The 24,525-nt window shown below is 40.2% G+C and overlaps 2 protein-coding genes across 3 annotated transcripts in view; one reads left to right on the top strand and one right to left on the bottom strand.

Moving 5' to 3' along the window:
* ZFC3H1 (zinc finger C3H1-type containing) overlaps nucleotides 1–11,907 on the bottom strand; it is a 58,129-nt gene extending 46,222 nt beyond the window's left edge. For both annotated transcript variants that reach the window (XM_074942042.1, XM_074942043.1), the window contains exons 1-2: nucleotides 11,278–11,907; nucleotides 2,789–3,205 (exon numbers count right to left, since the gene is read on the bottom strand). In XM_074942042.1, coding sequence (XP_074798143.1) covers nucleotides 2,789–3,205; nucleotides 11,278–11,842 — 982 coding nt within the window. In that variant the 5' untranslated portion in view covers nucleotides 11,843–11,907. The remainder of the gene's footprint in view (nucleotides 1–2,788; nucleotides 3,206–11,277) is intronic.
* A 165-nt stretch (nucleotides 11,908–12,072) lies between these two features.
* THAP2 (THAP domain containing 2) lies at nucleotides 12,073–23,642 on the top strand. The gene is made up of 5 exons (XM_074942044.1): nucleotides 12,073–12,369; nucleotides 13,891–14,086; nucleotides 18,565–19,309; nucleotides 21,504–21,572; nucleotides 22,668–23,642. The coding sequence occupies exons 1-3, from the start codon at nucleotides 12,299–12,301 to the stop codon at nucleotides 18,940–18,942; spliced, it is 645 nt and encodes a 214-aa protein (XP_074798145.1). The 5' UTR covers nucleotides 12,073–12,298; the 3' UTR covers nucleotides 18,943–19,309; nucleotides 21,504–21,572; nucleotides 22,668–23,642.
* The last annotated feature ends 883 nt before the right edge of the window (nucleotides 23,643–24,525 follow it).

Below are 24,525 nucleotides of genomic sequence, written 5' to 3'. Positions count from 1 at the left end.
CATCGGCATAGGTATTGTCTACACTGAAGGTTGCAGCTGTGCCCGGTATTGTTTTAAGTGTAGACACGCCCTAAAATAGCTCTTCAGCTATATTGCACCCATTAGGGCCTCAGAATAGCATTTGATATAAACGCCCTGCGATAGAGGATGTTTCTTATAATCCCTTATGTACTGTATGCAGCCCTGAATAGTATACACTCATTTATCTTAGAAATATCTACCTCACTTGATATTAATTTACAGTTATTGAAATCACTTGGGATGCTCTTGCTATCAGATCCTGGGACAAAACTAAGATTAGCGACAGGGTTATTAGCTGAATACTCTGCTTTTACTATGCATTCCCTTGAGCGCCCGTCAAAATCCAAGTTCTGATAAGTCTCAGGGCATCATGCAAAGCCCATTTATTCTGTTTTGTTTCTAGTTAATTACTGTGCATTGCAATTGTTAATTTGGGTTGTACATTATCATTTGATCTTCTAAGGCACACTGGAGATACTCGTGGTACTGGTCATGCAAGTATAATTTGTCAGTGGCTTATGTAACTTGTTTGCTTTTAATATTTTTTATGTAATGGGTTCAGCTCCTACCAGGCTAGGTACTATATATGAATTAAAAATAAATTGTGCATCCAAGGAATACAGCATTAATTTTACCACTAGCATATGGTCCAATAGCAAAAAAAAAGGCTGAGGGGATATGATTCCTCTCCATAAATACACCGGAGGGGTAAACACGAGGGAGGAAGAAGAGCTACTTCAGCTCAAGGACAAGTTGGCACAAGAACAAATGGATATAAACTGGCCATGAATAAATTTAGGCTGGAAATTAGAACACTTCTAACCATCAGAGGAGTGAGGTTCTGGAACAACCTTCCAATAGGAATAGTGGGGACGAACAACCTGCTTAGTTTTAAGCTGGAGCCTGATAAGTTTATGAACGAATGATATATGGAGTTGTCTGTGACCAGAGGACTGGACTCAAAGCAAGAGATCCCTTTCAGTCCTATGTCCTGCAATACAGAGTTAATTGTTCTTGTGTTTAATTTCTTATTTTTATGGATTTGGGGGTGGGGTTGTTTTTAAATAGCTCCTTTTTATTCCCCAGACTCATAGGTGTCAGTTTTACTCCTTTCTCTACATATTTACTCATCCTATATTATATTGGTTCTTGCTCTGTCACGAAGATATGACTGCTCCTCTAAGCCTGGTAATAAAGCCACATCCACACCTTTATCATTTTACCTTGATTACTGTAATAATCTTTTGGGTCTCCCTACTTTTCACCTTCCCCTGTCCAGTTTATCTAAAGTACCACAGGTAAAACCATTTTCCTTAACCACTATTCTCTCATTCCCTTCCTTTACTGGCTTCCTATCTCCTGCTGGATCATGCTCAAGCTAATCATCTTGACTCTCAATGCCTTTGTCTTATATTTCTCATGCTCTGATGCTTTGTATCATCTCAGATTCATGCTTTCTTCTGTGCTGTGTCTACAGTTTAGAATATCCTCCCACTTCTGTTCATCATGCTTCTATCTGGCCCCCTTTCAAACCCACTTCTTACATAAATCTTCCCTACCTCTTTCCCACAATGATTTCTCCATTTCTTTTCCTTACCTGAACTCTTACAGTGTGTTTTGTCTTATATTACAACTTAAGTTCTTCTGGGCAGGAACATTAATTACACTACAAGAAAAACTTGAGAGGAAAAACTCACACTAGAGTATACGATTGTCACTAAATTTCAATCCTCCCCTTTCAGCTTTAACAGAGAAACTTTTGCCATTGCACATTCTAGTCTCACAAGAAGGAAGCCAGTAAGGAAAAGAGAAGGAAAATATAAGAGATGATTAAACGAAAGCCCAAGATTCCAGTTATGAGCATGATGCCTCGGACTGTCAATTTAGTTTTTAAAAAAAAAATCTCAAGAAAACAAACTACATTTCAAAAGCAGTAAGTCAGCTCTTAGCACTAGTTATTCCACCTACTCTTTTACACTGTTAACAGCAATGCTCCCAGTGAAATTTAAGGCTGCCACTGCTCTCGTTTTCAAATTATTATTTTTTTAAATAAAGACAGCACATGGTAGAACAGTAATCAATTCTGGCTTATCAAAATTAAATTACCATTTTGCAGTTAAAAACACCAGCACTAAATAGCATAATATAATCACTCAGAGCCCTTCAAATAGGATACCACAGTCAGGAGCCACCAAGTATGACATCCATGCTTGGCCTTCAGGTGATATTACCATAGTAATAAAACTATGTATTTTTTTAAAAGTGTTTCTTTAGGTTATTAAAACTGAAATTGTTTAGATTTTAACAACAATTTATTTTAAATATGTGCTGTATGTTTCCTTTTCATAGTTAGTTAATGTGGATAGGGGAAGAAGGCTGATTAGACAACTAGTGATTCATCAATTTCACTTTCTGATTCTCATGCACTAATACACAGTGTTGAAAACCTAAATATAACAGAAGGGAAATATTCTAATGTTGTTCTCCTGCCTACTCTCTCTCTACAAACAAAGTTATTTACATTCAAGTTAAAAAATTTTGTGAAAATATTTATCATAATTTATTTTATATTTTGGATCAATCTTTAAATGTTGAAGATGTTATACTTCAGGACAAGTTCCAAATTTAAAATAAGTTATTTGATGTAAAACCACTTTCTTTTAACAATATCAAGTTTCAAAGAAGCACAACTTTCCCAAATATCTAGTAGAATCACAAAGATTCTTGCTGTAACACGTTAATGCAGACAGGAATGTTCGATAGTTACCTTGACTGGATTCTGAGAGTTCAGATTTTTGTGACAGCTGTTTTGTTCCATCTTTAGTTTTTTTCAATCTGTTCCTCTCAGCAGGTGTAGACAGTTTTTGCCTGAGAGGTTTCAGTTCAAATGCCTGAAAGGCTATAACCTGACTTTTCTCCTCAGGAGACACTTTTATAGCTTCTTTTGTAATACTGACATTTTCTACAGCGATTTGGTCCTCAGCGTTTGCTGTTTTAGCATCATCTTGGTGCACAGTTTCTTCTCTGCTATTCAGAGCCAGTTTTTCATCTTTATTAATATATTCAAGCTCAAGCTGAATCTGCTTGTATTTCAGAAGAAGATCCTCAAAGCTTTCTTCTACACAGTTTTCATTTTTAGATGAGTAGTTCTGTTTTCTAGATGGGGATCTTCCAAAAGTTTTGGCTGAATTATTTGTTAAGAAAACTAAATGTAATCAATTTCTGCCCTTAATATCGTAGAGATTAAGATACAATGAATGAAGATTAAGCAACAATATGTAACAAATTAAAATGCGTTCTCCCACTGGAGTAATTTAGTATTACAACTTCATATTGAACTCTCCTCCCCATTTTCAGAAACAGAACTTAATTTGTCAAACACATAACAATATGCATATTTTATATATTAGTCTTAAGAACGGAATATAAAGTTAACATACTGATCACACTTACCCACTGTCAAGTAGCATCTTCTTGCTCAATTTCATTAATTCACTTCTCTTTTATAGGATACTTTACAACTGTTCTCAAATGAAGAAAAATACCACCTTTTTTGTTTCATTTTTTAAGACTTCTGTTACTCTTATAGCTCAAGGAATTGCCCAGCAAGTTTTCTTTCTCTCCACCCACAACCTCTGACTCACTGGAACTGCAATGGTGGAGACTGATAGGGAGGAGCTCACCTGGTGGTTAGACTTGCTCAAAGCAAATTAGTGAGCCTCAGACTTCTCTGACAGAAGTATGACTCAGCCACTGACTCCCTCTATGTGGTCTTGAATAAGTTACTGAAACTTCGTTCTGACACAGTTTAACCATCCATAAAACGCTGAGACCAAGCAACAGCGCAGTTAAAATATGGAGCAACCGTGTTCCAACATCTGAGCTAAAGCCACAGATAATTACCACCAACAACTAAGAAAAGTAAACCACAAGGAGCCAAGGGCTCCAGGACTTATCATCAGAACAGTCAGGAATATACTAGTTCGTTTTGCAGCCACTGCTCAGGACCAAACCTTTTGGTTTACAAGGTGTTGTGCATACATTCCCAATGGACACCGCTTTTCTACTGGGTTTTGGCTTGGCAACAGGAGCTTGACCCACAGCCCAGAGCAGATAATGGAAAGACTCCTGCTGACTTTCATATGGAGTTTCATGGATCAGGCCTTAAGTACACATACACAATTCCACAAGGAGAATGCAGAATTATCTTATTAAAGACTGTATTTCCTTCCATAGTGACACATGGAAGATTGTTATTAATCATTACTATAAAATTAAGATTGTATACACTAGAAGTGCCTATTATGATTTGAAGAAGCCCTGTAAATATATTTATTAAGAAATCAAAGTACTTGCCTCCTTTGAAAAGCTCTTTGAAATCTGACATAGAGAACCAGATTATATTATTATTGCTACTAATATTAATGATCTAAACAGCCTTGTAATACATTGTTACACCAATATGTATTACACGCTATTGGTGCGTTTACAGACTGCTGAAAACACTCAAGGTATTTCCTGTGCTTTATTGTTTACATGAAACCAGGACCCAAAGATTACTTCTATTTGGACTGGATATAACCAAACTAAGGGCCTTTCATAGTTTCTTATCCAAATAAACACGAGTTCTTGTAAATTTAAACAAATCTATTTGGCACAGTTCAATGTGAACCAAAAACTAATAGCAAAAGACCCTCTGGCATTTTGAGTTTACTTAAACATCTACATTAGAACTTCTTTTACCCTAGTCTAAACTTTAGAATGCTAACATAGCTACTTAATAACTCTTCTGTAGGACACTGCTTTAATTAGACGAAACACCTTAATTCTCCAAAAGTTATATTTATACAGCACAAAAATTGTTTTAACCTGATGAGTCAGCCTTGCTCCTTGTGCAACAGGTGAACATTATGATAATTCAAAATACTTTTCCTCTAGGGCTGATGTGTACTAACAATACAGCTAAAATTTCTGTAATCTGTGAATTTCAACATGCTGAGTACTCAGATACTGAACCATAATTATCTGCACAGCATTTCAAAGCGAAGCCACCCTCATGACCCTGGGGGCATGAGTGACCTGGACATATCAATATGTTCATCTCAGAGAGGTTTGAATATCTTTGAAAAACATCCTCCAAAACTGCTTAGGTTATTCTAGCAAAACATTTGCTATTGCCATAACATGTCGAGCCTCAGCATAATGATCGACTAGGATAAACAATGTACAAAACAAAACTAAACAACTAAGATAGTATATACAAAAGTGCCTATTATGATTTGAAGAAGCCCTGTAAATATATATTAATAAGAAATCAAACTACTTCGGAATTCTGTAATGGATAATCCCAAACCACCATAAGTGGGATATTTGCAAATTGATAAACATTGCTAAAGTAAAGTAAAAATGTCCCTTACACGGGCAATTGGGGGCAGGGGGAGCATTAGCGGACAATCCTAAAGTTTGGAATTTTTTAAAAAAGTATCTTTATGTATTTTTTGTAAAGACTGCTTAATTTAAACTATTTAGAACTATTCTGTATCTATTTCTCTTCTCTCATGTGGGATGGCCTAAAGGTGAGGAACACTACGAGAATTAGAGAAGGGTGGGGTTTTTTTGTTTGTTTTTTAAAAGGAGTATGTAAAAAATGGTAGGGGAAATATCCTAATGTGCTCAAGAGTGGAAGTGATGAGGAATTCTTAAAAATACAATTTAAAACGTTTACACAAATATCATCTAGGACTAGGTTAAGGACGGGCAACACAGATATGAATACATGAAGATAAAAAAATAAAACAGGCTACAGCTGTTATCCTTCAAAACATTCTGCAAAATTGAACCGAAGAGCCAGGCAGGTTAAAGAAACCTTCAACTCAGCTACTAAAGACTGATGAAAAACAAACAACAGTTTAGAACTTATCTCCCCAAATAAATCCACATTTTGGGGTTCCACAATGCAAACTCAAATCCATCTAATCTACAGATTTGAAATTTCAGCAAAAAAACCTGAACAAAATATAAGAACGATCATACTGTGTAGGACCAATGGTCCACCTAGCCCAATATCCTGTCTTCTGACAGTGGCCAGAACCAGATGCCTCAGAGGGGATGAACAGAACAGGGCAATCTTGACTGATACACTCCATCGTCCAGTCCCAGCTTCTAGCAGTTGGAGATTTAGGGACACCAAGAGCATGGGATTCTGACCCTGACCACCTTGGCTAATACCCACTGATGGGCCTATCTTCCTTGAATTTATCTGATTTTTGAATCCAGTTATCCTTTTGGCCTTCACATCATCACATGGCACTGAGTTCCACAGGTAGACAGTGTGTTAAATTGAGTACTTTATTTTGTTTTAGACCTGCTGTCTATTAATTTCATTGGGTGACCCCAAGTCCATATGTTATGTGAAGGGGTAAAGAACACTTCTCTATACCATTCATGGTTTTTTAGACGTCTATCATATCCCCCCTTAAGTAGTCTCTTTTCAAAGATGAACAGTCCCAGTCTTTTTAATCTCTTTTTTGGTAGCAGTTCCACACTCCTGATCATTTTTGTTGCTCTTCTCTGCATCAGTTCCAATTTAACATATCTTTGTTGAGATGGGGTGACAGAACTGCACACAGTATTCAAGATGTGGGTGTAGCATGGATTTATAAAGTGACATTATTTTCTGTCTTAATTTCTGTCCCTTTCCTACCCATTCCTAATATTGTTAGCTTTAACTACTGCTGCACATTGAGTGGATGTTTTCAGAGAACTATCTACAGTGATTCCAACATCTCTTTCTTGAGTGGTAAGAGCTAATTCAGACCCCATCATTTTGTATGTGTAGTTGGGATTATTTTTTCCAATGTGCCTAATTTGCATTTATCAACATTGAACCTTATCTGCCATTTTGTTGCCCAGTCACCCACCTTACTAAGTTCCCTCTGTATCTCTGCTTTGGACTTAAACATCTTGAGTAATGTTGTATCATATGCAAACTTTACCACCCCATTGTTTATCTCCTTTTCCAGATCATTTATGAATATGTTCAAAAGCACTGGTCCCAGCACAGATCTTTGGGGTACCCCGCTGTTCACCTCTCTCCATGGTGAAAACTGGCCATTTATTCCTACCCTTTGTTTCTTTTCTTTTAACCAATTACTGATCCATGAGAGGACCTTTCCTCTTATCCCATGACTGCTTATTTTGCTTAAGGGCTTTTGCTGTCGGACCTTGCCAAAGGCTTTCTGAAAGTCCAAATACGCTACATCCACATGCTTGCCAACATCCTCCAAGAATTCTAATAGATTTGGGAAGGCATGATTTCTCTTTACAAAAGCCGCTTTAATTCTTCCCCCAACATATTGTGTTTATCTATGCACCTGACAATTCTGTTCTTTACTATAGCTTCAACCAAATTTGCCTGGTACTAAAGTTAGGCTTACCAGGCTGTAATTATCAAGATCACCTCTGAAGCCTTTTTTAAAATCAGCATTACATTAGCTATTCTCCAGTCATCTGTGTGTGTACAGAGGCTGATTTACATGATAGTTTACATACCAGTTAGTACTTGTGCAATTTCAGATTTGAGTTTCTTCTGCGCTCTTGGGTGAATACTATTTGAGTCCTGGTGACTTATTATTCTTTATGAGTTTGTTCGCAAACTTCCTCTACTGATGACTCAATCTGAGACAATTCCTCACATTTGTCATCTAAAAAGAACGGCTCAGGTGTGGGGATCTCCCCACATTCTCTACAGTCAAGACTGATCCAAAGACTTCATTCAGCTTCTCCACAATGGTCTTGTCTTCGAGTGCTCCTTTAGCACCGGATTGGCCAGCAGTCCCAGTGATGGTTTGGCAAGCTTCCTACTTGAGGTACTTAAAAAAAAATTTGCTGTTAGCTAATGACAAAAACTAGTTGCTCATGTAATTCTTTCTCAGCCTAAACTTATTATACCTTTGCACTTGACTTGACAGAGTTGATACTCCTTTCTAGTTTCCTCACTAGGATCTGACTCCCATCTTTTAAAGGATACCTTTTTTACTCTAATCACTTCTTTTACTCTGCTGTTTAGCTATGGGGGCATTTTTTTTTTTTTTTGGATTCTCTTACAAATTAGTTTGAGCCTCTATTATAGTGTTTTTTAAATAGTCTCCATGCATTCTACAGGCATTTCACCCTTGAGACTATTCATTTTAAATTTCCGTTTAGCTAGCCTCCTCATTTTTGTGTAGTTCCCCTTTCGAAGTTAAATGCTAGTGTGGTGGGTTTCTTTGGCATTTTTACCCTTAAAAGGATGTTAAATTTAATCACATTATGGTCACGATTACTAAGTGGTTTGGCTATATTCACTCTTAAACCAGATCCTGTGTTCCCCTTAGGACTAAACCAAGACTTGGTTAAAGACGTAAGGAATTAATAAAGAACACTGTGACTGAACATCAGTTACAAAGTTTACCCACTGAACTAAAAGTTAAAGCCCAAGAAAAAAGGGAGCAGTACTGAAAACAAAATTGAAGTACTTATCTGTAACAGGAATTTAGACTCCCACATGTATTCCCTTCTAAAGGTTAGCTGTAACTTAGATGGGGATTTCTTCCACACCCAACAATTAATCTCCATACTCTACAAAAGAGTTCAGAATCCAGACTACTGACATCACTGAGGCTCCTGAGACGTTAAGAAATATTTCCTGGTACTGTTCAAAAAAAAAAAAAAAAGAAAAAAAGAAAAAAAAGGGGGGGGGGGAGGGGGAGAGAGGGTTTGCTGGAGCCATGTATGCACAAAGTCCTGGTTCCATAGGTGGGGAATACCACTTCTCCCTGTCAGAGATCGCACATATCAAAGACTTCTCAAAGGGCTACTTGCCACTGGAAATTCCAAAGGGGGCTCCAAATCCCATATGGGTATATCTACCCTGAAGCTGGGAGCAAACCTCCCAGACCATGTAGACAGACTCACACTAGCATACTAAAAATAGCTTGTGGACATTGTGGCATGGGCGGAGGCTCAGGTCTGGGTCTGAGCTCAGGTGGCTGGCCCAGGGCTGCAACATTCACACAGCTATTTTTTGCATGCTAATAAGAGCCCCACTATCACATAATTCTCTTAGCAGGGAAGTGAAGGCTGCTGCTGAAGGCATGCATCCAGAAGTCCTCACTCCATTAATACCAACAGGAGTACAGGTAGCTGCACTATTTTAGAGTGTTGTAATATCAACTGTGGCATGTGACAAAAGTTGTGGTAAGCACAGAAAATGATTAAGCATTTCATTTTGAAATCCTATGTCTACTTTAGAGTATGAATGATATTTCAAAATTTCAGTTCATTAAGCAGCAGTGACATTAGCTCCTCCTGTGTAATGTTTACCAATAAATTATGTCTAAAACCCAGTAAAGCAGGGCTAGGGTCTTCTCAATTGTTATCTCTTTTAAAAAAATAAAATATCATTAGTTTCTTCATCATAAAGAGTGTAAAAGTAAATTTTATGCTGGCGCTAATAAGTTTTGCAAGGCTCATCTAGAACAATCATTACAGTACTACTCACGCAAAACAATAATTATAGGCAGAGTCATTTTCTAGTATTTAGAGCAACACTGAGAACGAAGAGACTTAGGCCATGTCTGCATTACCACTTATGTCAGCAAAACTTATGTTGCTCAGGGGTGTGAAAAAAAAACACTCCCCTGAGAGACATAAGTTTCACTGGCATAAGCGGTAGTGTGCACAACACTATGACAACGGGAGAACTTCTCCTGCCGACATAGCTACTGCCACTCATTGGAGGTAGTTTAATTATGCCGTCGGTACAAAGTGGCTACACAAGAGATCTTACAGCGGCGCAGATGCATCAGGATAGCTGTGCCGCTTTAAGATCTCTAGTGTAGACATAGCCTAAGGTTCTATTTCTAGCTTTACCAGAGACTCACTACATGACCTTGGGCACAAGTCACATTTTCTCTATTTTCCCATCTTAAGAGAGACATTCTTGGATGAAAAGCACTACACAAATACTGATAAGATTCAAGTAACGTTCTGATGGTAACATATGAAGTTAAACAGTTAACTAAGGCTGCTCTTATAACACTTACTCCCCTCACTCCAAATGTAATCTTATGTTAAGGCTAACAATCTTCAAATATTAACTGGACTTGAAATAACAGGGATTTCTCTTTCTGGTCTTTTAAACAGGTCTCAAGCCCCCCCAAGTCTTGGCTTCACTAAGAAAAATATCCATTGCTGGTAACCAGTGCGAGTAACTGATACAGCTGAGTGAGTGATGTACATAACTTAATTAAAAGTGTAGACAATGACAAATTGCTTTCAACACTACAGCAAGGGAGAACAGGTTTTAACTAGGTTCTGAAAGCAAACTTGATGGAATTTATCACTATCTACACTTAAGCTACGTTGCACACCAGTTCAGTGCACCCATTCCTGACCCTCCACCAATGCATGGTTTTCCCGCTGTAGACCGGGACAAAGACCTACCCAACTTAAAGTGAGAGAAGTTTCCTCACTGGTTTTGCCACTTCACCTGTCATAGGAAGAACGATTAAGGCACCGTCCAGACTGACCAGCCAACTGTTCTAGAGCAAACAGGACTCTGCTACAAATGACCATATCAGACAACACTGGGCTTGATATATGCGCTATGCATTCATCTCCCAGTGAAAGTAGAATTAAAGCAAAGCACAGCAACAACCAAGATTAGAAGTCACAAGTCTGCACTACAGTTGACAATGTTAAAAGCAGACTGGGAGATGTACTGAATTCATCACTGCCCAAGAGGCAAAACTGGCAACTTTAGAATTTTACTGCTCAGATAATTAGTCTAAGTATTTAGATTAAGGCTCCCTTCCCTGGGGCTGACCTGCTCCGCAGGTCTCCTGTCAGGCTGGGGAAGACAAGGCCACATGGAACCTAGCCCACTGAGCTTTGCATCAGCCTTCAGGCTTTGCTCCTAACAGAGCCTATCCGGATCAGTGACCCAGCTTCACACCAACCCCTCTTCATGCACCCTGGGGAATGCGACCCTGAGGCACAGCCCCTAGATATGAACTGGAGCGTGCTCAGGGCGTTGTGCTGTTCGAGGTACTTATGAGAAGCCTTTAAGATTGGCTCGCCACTCAGGCCCTTTCTCCTTCCCCACAGCCGGGTCCCAGTCACCCAGCGCCGTAGGGAAACAAGGGACACAGCCAGGCCCGTCCCGAGCAGTGGGAAGTGGCCCCTCCCCCCCCCCGTTGTCCCGCACAAGGATACACTTCCGAGGGGAGGACTCCCTCCAGTTCTGGCCGCAGCTGAATCCGGGTCCTCCCCCGCCCCCCGGCGGCCTTCCGGGGGGGTTGCTTCCCCGATCTCCCCCACCCCGGCTCCTGCCCCAGCGGCCCCCGCCGCGGTAAGGTCTGCCTCGGAAGCGGAACCGATCCAGCGCGTTGTGGCTGCGTTCCCAGAACGAGAGCCTGGGGCCAGAGTCGGAGTGGGAGCCCGGAGGCATCCGCGACGAAGGCAGTGGCGGCGGGTGAGAGCGGAACGACTCCTTGGGCCGGTAGCCGCCGTGGCTGTGCAGGTGGCCGAGCTCCGGGGGCGGCTGGTGCCGCGAGCGGGGGAAGCGGCGCGAGGAGGAGGAGAGGGAGGCGCCGCCGCGGAGGCTGGGAGGCGGCCTGCGCCTCGAGTAGGGCCTGGTGCTGATGAGGCCGCTGGCGGGCTCGGAGCCGTTATTGTCATCGTCGCTGATCTCGCCGTCCTCCAGCTCCCCCTCCTCCTTCGGGGACAGGCCGCGAGGCTCCAGCGGCGCCGCCTCGGCAGGGGCCGTGGCCGCCGCCATGGGCCCGGTCCAGGCGCTCAGGAGAAGCAGGGAGCGGTTCGCAGCGGCACAAGCGCTTTCGATTCCGGAGTAGCCCAGCCCCAAAAGTTCCCCACCACGTCTCTCTTCAGGATCCCCCCGTCGGCTTCTATTCTCGCGAGAATTCCCCTCTCTCATCCCCCCCTCTGGAGGGGAGGGAAGCCATGGTAGATGGCGTCATAGAGAGGGGGCGCGCGCTGTATCATGGGAGTTGTAGTTCTGACTGGCAGACGGGGAGCGTCCGTTATAGAGGAGAGAAGAGAGCCGGGAGCGAGTCGAGCCCGGCCGTCCTGCAATGGGGCGGGGGTGGATAACGGCCTCCAAGGGCGGTGGCGTTTCCCGCCATGTTGGTGAAAAAACGGGACGGAGTCGCCGGGACGCCGCCATCTTAATAAAGGGAAAGAGCGAGCCTCCCCAGCGTGCCGCCTGTTAGGGGAGATGCCGACCAGCTGCGCGGCGGCGGGGTGCGCCGCCGTCTACAACAAGAGCGTCAACGTCAGCTTCCACCGGTACCGCCCGGGCGGGGGGAGTGTTAGGCTGGGCTCTCCGCCCCCGTGGCTGGGGAAGCCGGGTTTGTGTTCTTGCCTCCGGCTCTCTAACCAGCCGTCCTTGCCGTTAGAGCGGGCTGTAACGCGGCGCCGCCGCTGCTGCTGCGCGCTGGCCCCGCGCGGGGCGGCCCCCCGGCCTACGCGGGCTGACGGGCTGTGTGCTTCGGTTGATGAACTCCCCATACCAGTCGCCCGTGTAGACACGGTTCAGCCCCTTCCGGGCCGTCGGTGTGGTGCTGGTGTAGTTTAGCCTGCGCTTTGGGGAGTTCTGAGCCCGTCAGATGATCCCTTCAAAGAAGTGAAGCTCTCAAAAGCTTGACCAGGTTTTTTTTTTTTTTTTAGAAAGTATTAGTCAGTCCTGTCTAAAACTGCCATTTGTTTCTTTTGACATCTTCTAAAGTCGAATTAACAGCTGGGAGAAAGAATGCCTTTAAAGAACCAACAACCTCACCTCTTCAGATAAGGGCTGAACTCTGAGTATGCACCTCTGAGACTCCCAAGCAACCCTTTAGCCACACTAGGGAAGGTCAGATATTATTCCTGGTATTTTTGTGCTAAAATACATATTTAAACATTTGACAATTAAACCTTTTAGACTTTATTTATACATTGAAGCAAGAAAAGGGGGGGCACAAACCCCATTTTAAAAACTCCTTTTATCAGTCATATTTAAATCTTAGTTCAGTCACTTGTGTCTTTTGGACTTAGTATTTGGAAGCTAACTTCTATGCACAGACCCGTCAAGTCACACTAAGACTTGTGGGAAACATTGTTATTTTGTATTCCTTGTAAAGATGAATTGCAATGGGTTTCTTTAAATTAAGTTTGTGCTTTGTTCACTTTATTATTTTATATTTATATTGCAATAGCACTCCGAATTCCCAAAGTGAATTTGGTTTGTGTTTTTTTTTCCCCTGAAGTTTTTTTTTTTTTCACCCTTTATTGTTTATTTGCAATCATAGTAAAAAAAGACTTGATAAATTTCAAGGCCAGAAGGGACTGATGGTGAGGTAATGAGCCATCCCTGAACTAGAGCCTCATTAAGCCATATGCAGTGGTGAGTCATTCCTGTGCTCAGCTCAGCCGTTCCTCAAGCCAGGAGCTGGTCTGGTGACTCTCAGGGCATATACCAGCCTCACAGGAGACACAGTAGCTTGGTCAGCCCAACATGATTTTATGGCTTGGAACACCACTACCTGATAGTGATGACAGACTTCAGGCTGCTCAAGCCCTGCCCATGTTCCACCTTAGCTCCTAGCTGTACTCTTGGCTTGTCCCAACCCTTCTTTTGACTCCGGCTTTGGTTCCTGGCCCAGCTCTCGCTGCACCAACTTACTTCCACTGCACCAACTCGGCCGCACCCTCTACATCTTGTTTCTGACTTCTTGTATAACACAGGCCATAGAACTGCCCCAAAATAATTCTTGTATAAATAATACTAGTGATATATTATCTCATTATTTCTATTGTCTTTTCTCTTAGATTTCCCTTGGATCCCAAGAGAAGAAAGGAATGGATACGTCTTGTAAAACGCAATAATTTTGTGCCAGGCAAACACACTTTTCTTTGCTCAAATCATTTTGAATCCTCCTGTTTTGACCTAACTGGACAAACTAGACGACTTAGAATGGATGCTGTTCCTACAATTTTTGATTTCCCTGCTCATCTAAAACTCAGGGTAGGTTATTGGAATGTATGTCACTCTCTGAAGTCTTCTGCATTTTTTCAATTACAAAAAAAACACACATACACGTGACCATCCCATACAAAATTTTACATAAATTTAAAGAAAATAAACTCAAACAAAAAGTTAATTCAACAGTTTGCCTTATTTTACAGTCATAACACTGTAGCATGTCATCCACACCAATCAGCTATTTTTTAAATGGAAAAATGTGATTATAAAATCACTAGTGTTGGTAGGGAAATAGGAGTATGAATAGTATCTGAAATTACTTTTTTAATCTTTTATTTTTTTAATGGAGATTGTGTCCCTTTATAAACACAGACAACTATAAATGCATCGCTGCCTAAAACTCATCCCAGAGATGCCCTCATTTTTGTCATTTAACATTGCTATGTGGTACAACATGTTCCCAAATTACTAGAATAGAAATATTTAAACTTTTGAAGAAATGTGATTCTAGAGAAGTTTCTTCCATTGGCAATTCAGCATGTTCGCTAGTATGCCCCAGTTTTTATTTTCTTCCTTCCTTCGGCATCACTTGCTTTACTGTTGTTACCAGGCAAGCAGTTTTGTAACTCTCTCACTTGCAACTTATACTAGCACAGACAATGGTGGATTGATTGAAATCATCTATACTAGTCATGATTTAAATCAGCAAGCAGGAAACCTTGATTTAAATAAGCAATTTTAATCTATTTTGTATTTGTGCTTTTTAATTACTTTTCTAAAGGAAGGCTTATTCTCATTGGTTGGGGACGATTAGAACGTTGATTTGCAACTAAATATAGCCTTCATATTAAATTTGGTGGTGCTTTTTTTGCTAACTAGATGGATACACTATACATATACGCATTGTTTAAGATAGTTTAACCTAAATTTATTTGGATTCTGAAGTTTTACTTTTTTATTATGTTAGAAAATTGTGAATGATGCATTTCTTATTTACTAGACGATGAATATTTTTACTTGTGATTTGTCAAGTTGTATTTGGATAGAAATTCAAATCTAATTAAATGTGCAAAAGCAGCATTATAAGGGCTCCTTTATTATTAAATAAAACTACCTTAAAAGTGCTGGATACATAAGACAAAAAGTATATCAAGAAGTTTATGAAAATATTTTGTATTTAAAATTGACTTATTAATCAACTGAAGTGTAATATGTAGATTTTCTGGTCACTGTGTCTAGCGGATCTCTTTCTCTCCCAGTCAGAGGCGCTGACTTATTTTTCTCAGTGGGTGCTCCACTCCTGCCCCTGCTCCGCCTTTCCCTGAGGCCCTGCCCTCGCTCTGCCGCTTCCTGCCCCCGACACCCTCCTCCCGCGCCGAACAGGTGCTGAGCACCTCCTTTTTTTTTTTTTTTCCTTCTGTGGGTGTTTGAGCCCTGGAGTGCCTATGGCAGGGGTGGGCAAACTTTTTGGCCCGAGGGCCACATTGGGGTGCAAAACTGTATGGAGGGCCAGGTAGGGAAGGCTGTGCCTCCCCAAACAGCCTGGCTCCCACCCCCCCTTGCTCCTTGTCCCCTGACTGCGCCCCCCTCCCAGGACCCCCGCCCCTAACTGTCCCCTGGGACTCCACCTCCTATCTAACCCCCACAGTCCCCGTCCCCTGACTGCCCACCCCAGAACCTCTGCCCCGCCAACCTCCCCCTGTTCCCTGTCCCCCAACTGCCCCATCCCGGGACCCCCTGCCCCTAATCACGCCCCCCCCCGGGACCCCATCTCCTATCCAACTGCTCCCTGACTGCCCCCCAGGATCCCCTACCCCTTATCCAACTCCCCAGCCCCCTTACCATGCCGCTCAGAGTAGCATGTCTGGGAGCCGTGCCGGAGCCAGACACGCTGCCGCAGTGCCCTGCATGAGTGCACAGCCCCGCCGCCCAGAGTGCTGCCCCCTGCTCAGAGTGCTGAGGGGGTACAGCAGGGGAGGGGCCAGTGGCTAGCCTCCTGGGCCAGGGGCTCAGGGGCCGAGAAGGAGAGTCCCGTGGGCCAGATGTGGCCCGCGGGCCGTAGTTTGCCCACCTCTGGCCTATGGAGTCAGCACCTATGCTCCTAGTATTTATTTATAGATTGGAAAACAAGCTTTCCTGCTTTTTTCAACTCCCAGTCAGTGTCTCAACTTTGAGTGCACAAGAAATTGAACTGAACTAGTTAAATAAATTGAATTGAAGAAAATATTCTCTCTGCACCTGTAAAAGAGGCTACTTCTATAAGAAGTTGTTTTAACACTTCAACAACCAGTGATTCCAGGTGCTTAGCCAGTGGCTTCCACCATTTGAGTGGTGTGACTTTCTTTAAAACTTCAGCAGCAAACATGGATTGCTAAATATAATTTTTTTGTTTAAATTATTTTAATAGATTAAAGCACATGTAGGGCTTTAAAATAGGTTGTCAATTTCAAATGAATTTTAAATAAATAAACCCTGTGTTTAATTTAAAACATTAATTAATTTGTTTTATCCACCTTGGCACTGACTTTCTACAACTATTTCTTCTTGCCCATGGTGTTTGAAAGCCATGAACATCTGCTGTTTCTTAGTAGTTTAAAGATGGCACTAGATGCTGTGGTCATGGCTCAGGGAATGTAAAAGTAGAGGCTGAAATGACAATGAGTGGTTGGGATTACAGTTGATCTGCACTCAGTATCTGAGCTGTTTGAACTAATGAAAACAGATGATGAGATGGTCTGTTCAAATTACTTATCGCTGTGTTATTCAGCAAAGAAGCAGTTTATTCATCAGTAATTGGGCTTTAGAATGAGCTGCTACTCTGCAAATTAACTAACACTAGCATCAGTTTTGAAAACAAAATGTGATCTCATGCATTTGATGACAGAAAGGTGATGAAGTACAGGAGCAATTGAAAAGTTTTTTATTGTATAATACAGTATTTTATTTTGGTGGTGGTATTTTTTTCCCTCTGAGAGAAATTGATTGAGAAATTCAAACATAAAAAGGGGAAATTAACATGAACATCTCTAATCTCTGTTTCATAATAGCTATTATAGTTCAATTTTATGACTTAAATTTGAAGCTGCAGAGTAAGAGAGCTTCTCTGAGCTAGCTGCATTTGGCTGTGTGCCTTTGAAAGAGAACTGTGGTTGCTGCTGAAGCATATAAAAGTAAAGGACGTTTTTCTGTTTTGCAAGATCCCTCTTGTTTTTGACACTGAAGAAATTCTCAATGAAATGCAAATGGAATGGTTTAAACTACAAGAAAGCACAGGTCTTAAGGTACTGAAGCCAGGAGCTGTTCTGTGTTCTGCTCCCTGGATGTTGCCTACATATTCAAATTCATGCAAAGAACACCATTTCAGCAGCACGTGTTTGTGGAAATATTTTTCATATTAAGGGATGACAACAAATCTGCATACATCTGCAGCCAACAGCTACTATGCAGAAAAGTCTCTTTAAACTGTCCCAAAAATCTGCTTTATTTTACTAATGAGCAAAGATCACAAAATTGGTTTTAAAAAAAATCAGTGTTGATTAATAAAATTAACATATAATAGGATGAATTCTAATGGAGGCCTGTTCACACTTTTAAAAATATGTGAACTGTGAAAAATATTGCTTCTCTCATAGTCCTGGCAATATTTTTTTCTATCAAGGTTTAGGCATTCCTGATACAGTAATTATTACAGCTGATCTTCAGGTTCATGAGCAAAATGCCTTAGCATGGATGAAATTGGACACCTGGCTCAAAATTAATAAGAATACTGTGTGTTTTAAATGTACCTAGTTACTGCAGACTTAGTATGGTTCTGTTCTGAAAAATGAAATTGTAAGAAATGGCACCTGTTTGTCAATTACTGTGAATAAAAATAGGGACCATTGTGCAGTTACAATTGGCTCGTTTTGTTCTCTTGTTTGTTTATAAATCCTAGTCATAGCTGCTTGACATCATCAGATAAAACTTAAAATCTAGCCAAACGAGGCTTACTTTATTTTTCAGAAATCAAAACTTTATTGTATGATTTATTTATGCATTACTAGTTACTCTTGCTTACTGTTTTTTCACAGCCTAAATTTATTTAAAGGTTTAATTGCAATCAGTTGTTTATTCACACAGAAAAAAGCTACAATAAACTATTTTGGAACTGAGAAAATTGTATAACTTTTATATTCTTTTTTCTTAATTTTTCCATTCTATCCATTTCCAAAAGAACTGTTCTTCCTATTCTCATCTTGCACATTGTGGATCTATGTAAATGATCAGGATCTGTCTTTCCCTAATATCATGCTTTATTAGATCAGAAGGACTAGGGAGTGGGATACCTTCTAACATTTATGGGGGGTTTATTACAAATGTAATAATACATATTTACACAAAATGTACAGGCTCCTTATATTTGAATTTCTAGAAATGTAGTAATTACAGATTAGATTAATTTGAAGTTTGGCATTTTATAAACTTGCATAATGCCATGATAAATTCAGGTTTTATTTCCTTTCCTGTCATTTTATTTACAGACACCTATGTCAAGAAATCTTCTGAAGAAGAAAGATGCTTATATCCCAGAAGGGGTATCTAACTTCAAAACAAACATTAGTTGTAGACAAGTACTACTTGAACACAGTTATGCTTTTAGAAGCCCCATGGAAGCCAAGAAAAGGATAATTAAGTTAGAAAAGGAGATAGCAAGCTTGAGAAGAAGAATGAAGAACTGCATTCAAAAAGAACGTAGAGCCACACAAAGATGGATAGAAATGACTTGCCTCATCAAAAACTTGGAAACAAATAATATTTTGCCAGGAGTTACATTGGACCACATTTTACCAAATGCCTTAAGAAACCTTCCCTTGGAAGATTTCAAAAATATTTTACAGGAACAGCAAGACCATCTATAACAGCTTTGCCGATTTTAAAACTAGACTTCAAAATTTAAATTTATACTGAATATAATGCCAAAAAATGTATCCAGCCTAATGTGTTTTTCTAAGACATTCTTGTGGTGGTGAGGGACAGCTTTGGTTCTTATGCGTGCTTAATTAATTGCAAATACCCATCTATTACTAATGAAAACTTCAAGTCTTTTGATTGTGATAGTAAGTTTTCAGTCAGTTAATAAGAGTGCCTTATGCAAGAACTGTGAATTAACTATCTTTTCATTTTTTTAAATAATTGAGGATTGTGTTTTGGTTGATTGGTCTAATTTGTAGAACATCTGAGTAATTGAAATGGACCAGTTTTTGATGGAACACATGCTCTATTCAGGTAAGTTTTACTTTTAAGAATAATAATCACCACTTTGTATTACTAACAATCAAACATAGAAATGTTTTACTAGTGAACACTGGCCCACAGTCCCTCATACCCCTGAGATTCACAGTTAAGTACCTCCAGCACCATCACTCGAGACCACAGAGGCCTCTGTGTGTGTCCAGGGTCCATAGTAAGTCATGGGGTAGAGGCTGGACATGCTGGGGAGAAGTGGCCTAGTAAGCCCAGAAAGGAGCAGCATTTACTTTGTTCTGGTTCATTGGAGGTTCCCGAATAAGATGAGACTTTTCCACTGAGTTCTGTCTTTTCCCAGGAGCTGCCATTGCAGCTGCCCAGGGTGATGCCGGAGACCACAGCCATTGTAGTGTTACAGGACCTTAGCTTGGGTATCCTGTGGATACCTGTGGTCTGCAATTTTGGCAGCAGGACAGCGTGGAGAGCAATTTCCATGAGGGGTTGTTACAGAAATTTGCTATATATGCACATATACATATATATGTGCTGCACATATACAAAAAGGTTAAGTTGTATGGAAACACAATTAAGCTAACAATACAAACTGCAAGAGAGGCTACTTGTGAACTGACAGCAAATGCCAAAGTGATGTTGAAAGTATGGAAGTTGCATTTTTGACAAAGTGCTGAAGCAAGCATTTTAGACATGCCAGATGAACGGTGTCTTGAAAGGCAGAATGGATGTCAGCACTGAACCACCATTAGCAGAAGAATCAGAAAGAGCAGTGAAAAAGTTGAAAAATGGGAAAGCTTCAACGATAGACAGTATAACAGCTGAGACACTAAAAATCAGTGCAACAAGTGCTATCAAAGCATTAGGAAAATATACAAGAAGGTATGGGAGCAGGAGGAACTACTGGATGACTGGGTAAAGGCAATAGTATGTACCAATCCTGAAGAAAGGTGATGCTGTCAATCTGAATAATTATAGAGGTTATTGTCAGTATCAAGGAAAATGAACGTAATTATCAACAGATTGACTGGCTTTTGAGGAAGTGAGACTTCGGGGCAGGCTGAAGTTGCATTGATCAGATATTTATGCTCCAACAGTTTATTTGGGCATGGGAGACTGGAAGGATGAGAAGGGGGATTAAAGATAGTTACTGTTTTCATCAATTTCACGAAGGCATTACAGTTACTTTCCATAATGCTTTTCTCCAAAACATTAAAATCATATGGCTTCTTGATAAGATAATTGCAATTATAAAAGTTATGTACAAGGACTCCTGTAGTGTGACCTAAGAGTTGGTGGAAAGATAAACTAAGCTGGTTGGGCAAATAGTAGCACATATTGGTCTGGTTATTAATCTGGATAAAACTAAGTCCCTGACCACAACCTCCAGCTCCAGCTAGCTCACTATTAACCTTTCCAGATGGGACATCAAGCAAGTGGCATCTGTCAAATATTTGGGCAGCCCCCCTAGACTGTGCTGGAGGATGCTTGAAATACGTGGACGTTTGTGTATCAGCAGTTGCTGCCATGTTCTGGGCCCTTCCGCAGCCTCTGTGGGAAGGCTATGACATCAGGCTTGTGAGGAAGCTATGGATCTATAGAGCCACAGTTAAAGCAACTCTCTTATACAGAAATGAATTGTGGGTGCTGAGGAAGCCTTAAGAACACCAGATTATGAGAATTGAAAAATGTCAGTCTTTGTCAGCTGCTCTATATGAAGTAGCAGGACAAGACCCAAAATGAGGATATTTGAAGCCAAACCCATCAGTCCCCTCCAGCAGCACTGGTTTGGTTTCAGTGGCTTTCTTGATATGGAGGTATTATTAGAATGGAAGAGTAATGAATTTCAAAGTGCATGTACCAAGGAATTCCATTACATGGCTGGTGAGCGCATGGGTATCAAAAACTTTGATGGTGCAACAAGATTGCCAGTGGTGGATATCAACTGAATATATAACTAGACCTCCTTAAGCATCTTGCCCAGAGGTCGATCCAGTGGTGCTTGATTTGCAAGGAGGCCATGTCCCTTTGAAATTTGTCATGAAAACTAAATGTATAGCTTGTTATATTGGGATATTCACCATTTTCTCCTAAAGTGATTTTTTTAATCATTCATAAGTTATCTTTAGATGAGCGTACATGCAAATAAGTAATAAAGCTTCAAAAGAAATATTTCCTTTAAAAATGTACTTAATGAATTCTTGTACCTTTTTTCTTTTAGGTATTGTCCATCTCGGAGATGTTTCATACAAGTATATATTACAGGCATTTTACTGTACCTTTCATTAAGGTAAGTGCTTTTCAAGTAAAAGATATAAAAAATAGTACTTCAGAAGTGGCTAAGCAGTATACCCTACCTGTACTCATCAGCTTTTTTTCAAATTTTAAGCTAGTTCAATATATAAATAAATTTATATCTTGCCTTTTATGAAGGAGGAACATGTTAGCTGGGGGAAGGGAGGTGTGTTTGTTTGTTCCCCCCGCTTTCCTTTTTTCACCAATTAGAAGATGGCAGCTGTCACATGAAGAAAAGGGAACTTAGTTATTCTCTTCAAAATATCCTATGCTAATGGTGCTTACCCTTTTTTCTTGTTTGGCACATAACTGCTTATACTGCTCAGAAGCAAAGTTTTGTTTTTAATCCTACTTGGTGAGTATCTCTCATTCTTTCCTTTGAACACTGAGTCGCAAAAATAGTTGATTTTAAAAAGCCTGCCTCAACCTACTTTTTGAGGTAGGTTGATACTCTTTAAAATAGTGGTACAAACTTATTCAAATCACAACTTCAAATGCTGATTATGTAAATCATGGCAAATTTAGTATTTTACAGATCTTAATTAGGACTCTCTATCAGTGGTGTGAACAGTGGAATAACGTCTCAATCTTGATAATGTTTGGGTGTCAAGTTCCAATAAAGACAAGACTTGTTTGTCAAATTGGATAATTTAATAGTAATAGATCTTCCACACACCAGAAACGGAGACAAATGTAAAGATAACTAACGTATATGGCAGATTACCATTAGATACATCTTAACTTGTGGTAATACCAAGGGCCCCAGTCATGGGCCAGGATCATGTTGTGCTAGGTATTTGTATAAACACGCACACAGACTGTTCACACCCCAATGAGTCTAAATCTAACTATAAGACAAGAGGCCAAAGGTGGATACAGACAGATAAAGGAGCTCAAGGAAACAGCAACTTAATATTGGTCGGCATGATAGGCTGTGGTCCTGGCATGCCAGCTGCTTAACTGTAAAGTTCTTTTGCCGTATTCCCTGGAGGTCAATCTCTTTGCATGAGCTTTTGAAGAAGGGACACAATACAATACACTTTTGTTCATATTTCCTTTTTAATATTCAGCCCTTTACCTTTTATTATAGGTCTGTACCTTCTCCTTTTCCAGTCACTTCTACCAAAGAAGGTTTTGGTCTTCACCTCAATTTATTGATGGGTTCTGGAGCAGGTTATGTCATAACAAAAGCAATACTTGTTAGTCTGTTTTCCAAAAATGTCATGTAGACTTATAAACCAAATGTTTATTTTGTATTAGTTTTTGAACAGAGTATAGGTTTTATTTGAAATCCATCTTACTGCGTAATTAATCATTAAACACCATGCTATGTAACAGGTAACCTTAAGTCTTGTATGATCATTTTGACAAAGTGCTTATGTTTTTTATAACTATTGTGCTCGTTTCAAATAAAAATGTCACTTTTCAACTGGTGTATGAAATTTTCTTCTGAGAAATGTAGTTACTGCTTGTCTTACACATCCTCATGTTTGCTATATGAATATTTTTATGTGCTAAGCTGAATTGTATAAAATTCCAGCATTGATTGTATCAACTGAAGGAAAATTGTACATCTGTGCAACTGGCTACATTTGAAGTTGTCATAAATATAAAGGGAAGGGTAAACACCTTTAAAATCCCTCCTGGCCAGAGGAAAAATCCTTTCACCTGTAAAGGGTTAAGAAGCTAGGATAACCTCGCTGGCACCTGACCAAAATGACCAATGGGGAGACAAGATACTTTCAAAAGCTGGGGGGAGGGAGAAAACAAATCTCTGTCTGTGTGATGCTTTTGCCGGGGACAGTACAGGAATGGAGTCTTAAAACTTAGTAAGTAATCTAGCTAGATATGCGTTAGATTATGATTTCTTTAAATGGCTGAGAAAATAAGCTGTGCTGAATAGAATGGATATTCCTGTCTGTGTGCCTTTTTGTAACTTAAGGTTTTGCCTAGAGGGATTCTCTATGTTTTGAATCTAATTACCCTGTAAGGTATTTACCATCCTGATTTTACAGAGGTGATTCTTTTTATTGTTACTTCTATTAAAATTCTTTTTTTTTTTTTTTCAAGAACTGAATGCTTTTTTTTATTGTTCTTAAGATCCAAGGGTTTGGGTCTGTGGTCACCTATGCAAATTGGTGAGGATTTTTACCAAACCTTCCCCAGGAAGTGGGGTGCAAGGGTTGGGAGGCTTTTGGGGGGAAAGACATTTCCAAATGGGCTATTTCCTAATAAAATAAACCTGGATAAATGTTTGGTGGTGGCAGTGGAAGTCCAAGGGCAAAGGGTAAAATAGTTTATACCTTGGGGAAGTTTTAACCTTAGCTGGTAAAAGTAAGCTTAGGAGGTTTTCATGCAGGTCCCCACATCTGTACCCTAGAGTTCAGAGTGGGGAAGGAACCTTGACAGAAGTATTTTAATTTTTAATACTTTATGAAAAAGGGGAACAAACATTCAAAAATAAATTACAAAAATTGAAACCATGCTGAACTCATGAATTACATTAAAATCTTTATTTGTGAAAAGTGCCAGATTGATAGTCTTGGAGAACTAAATCCTGTGCACTGAACAGATACAGCATCAGCAGGAACAAGTGTGTGTGTGTGTGTGTGTGTGTGTGTGTGTGTGTGAGTGAGAGAGAGAGATTTTGTTTTTTAACATCACTTTACAAATGTGCTTCAATGCTGATCTAGAGGGACCAATTCTAGGGGTAAGGAAGTAGTTAAGACTGCAGACCCACAGCTTATTAATATATTTTTGGCATTTATAAATGCCAGAAAAAATGTCTGATGGGCTGGATGAGGCCCGTGGTCCATAGTTTGCTGACTCCTGAGCTAGAAGGAAAGAAATTGGCTGGTTGAATTTAGAGCCCTTCACCCAAAATCTTAAATAGTGAAGCTGGAATTTGTTTGTAGGAAAGGTTTGTCAGCTCATGGCTGGTAGTCCAC

The sequence above is a fragment of the Natator depressus genome, chromosome 1 (genome assembly GCF_965152275.1).
Source record: "Natator depressus isolate rNatDep1 chromosome 1, rNatDep2.hap1, whole genome shotgun sequence".
Classification (NCBI taxonomy): domain Eukaryota; kingdom Metazoa; phylum Chordata; order Testudines; family Cheloniidae; genus Natator; species Natator depressus.
The sequence above is the reverse complement of the archived record's forward strand: the minus strand, read 5'-3'. Positions and strand labels throughout refer to the sequence as shown.

Coding starts and splice junctions, on each gene's coding strand:
- THAP2 (XM_074942044.1), top strand. CDS start 12,299: ATGCCGACCAGCTGCGCGGCGGCGGGGTGCGCCGCCGTCTACAACAAG. Junction 12,370..13,890: donor GTCAACGTCAGCTTCCACCG/GTACCGCCCGGG, acceptor CTTTTCTCTTAG/ATTTCCCTTGGATCCCAAGA. Junction 14,087..18,564: donor CTGCTCATCTAAAACTCAGG/GTAGGTTATTGG, acceptor TTTTATTTACAG/ACACCTATGTCAAGAAATCT.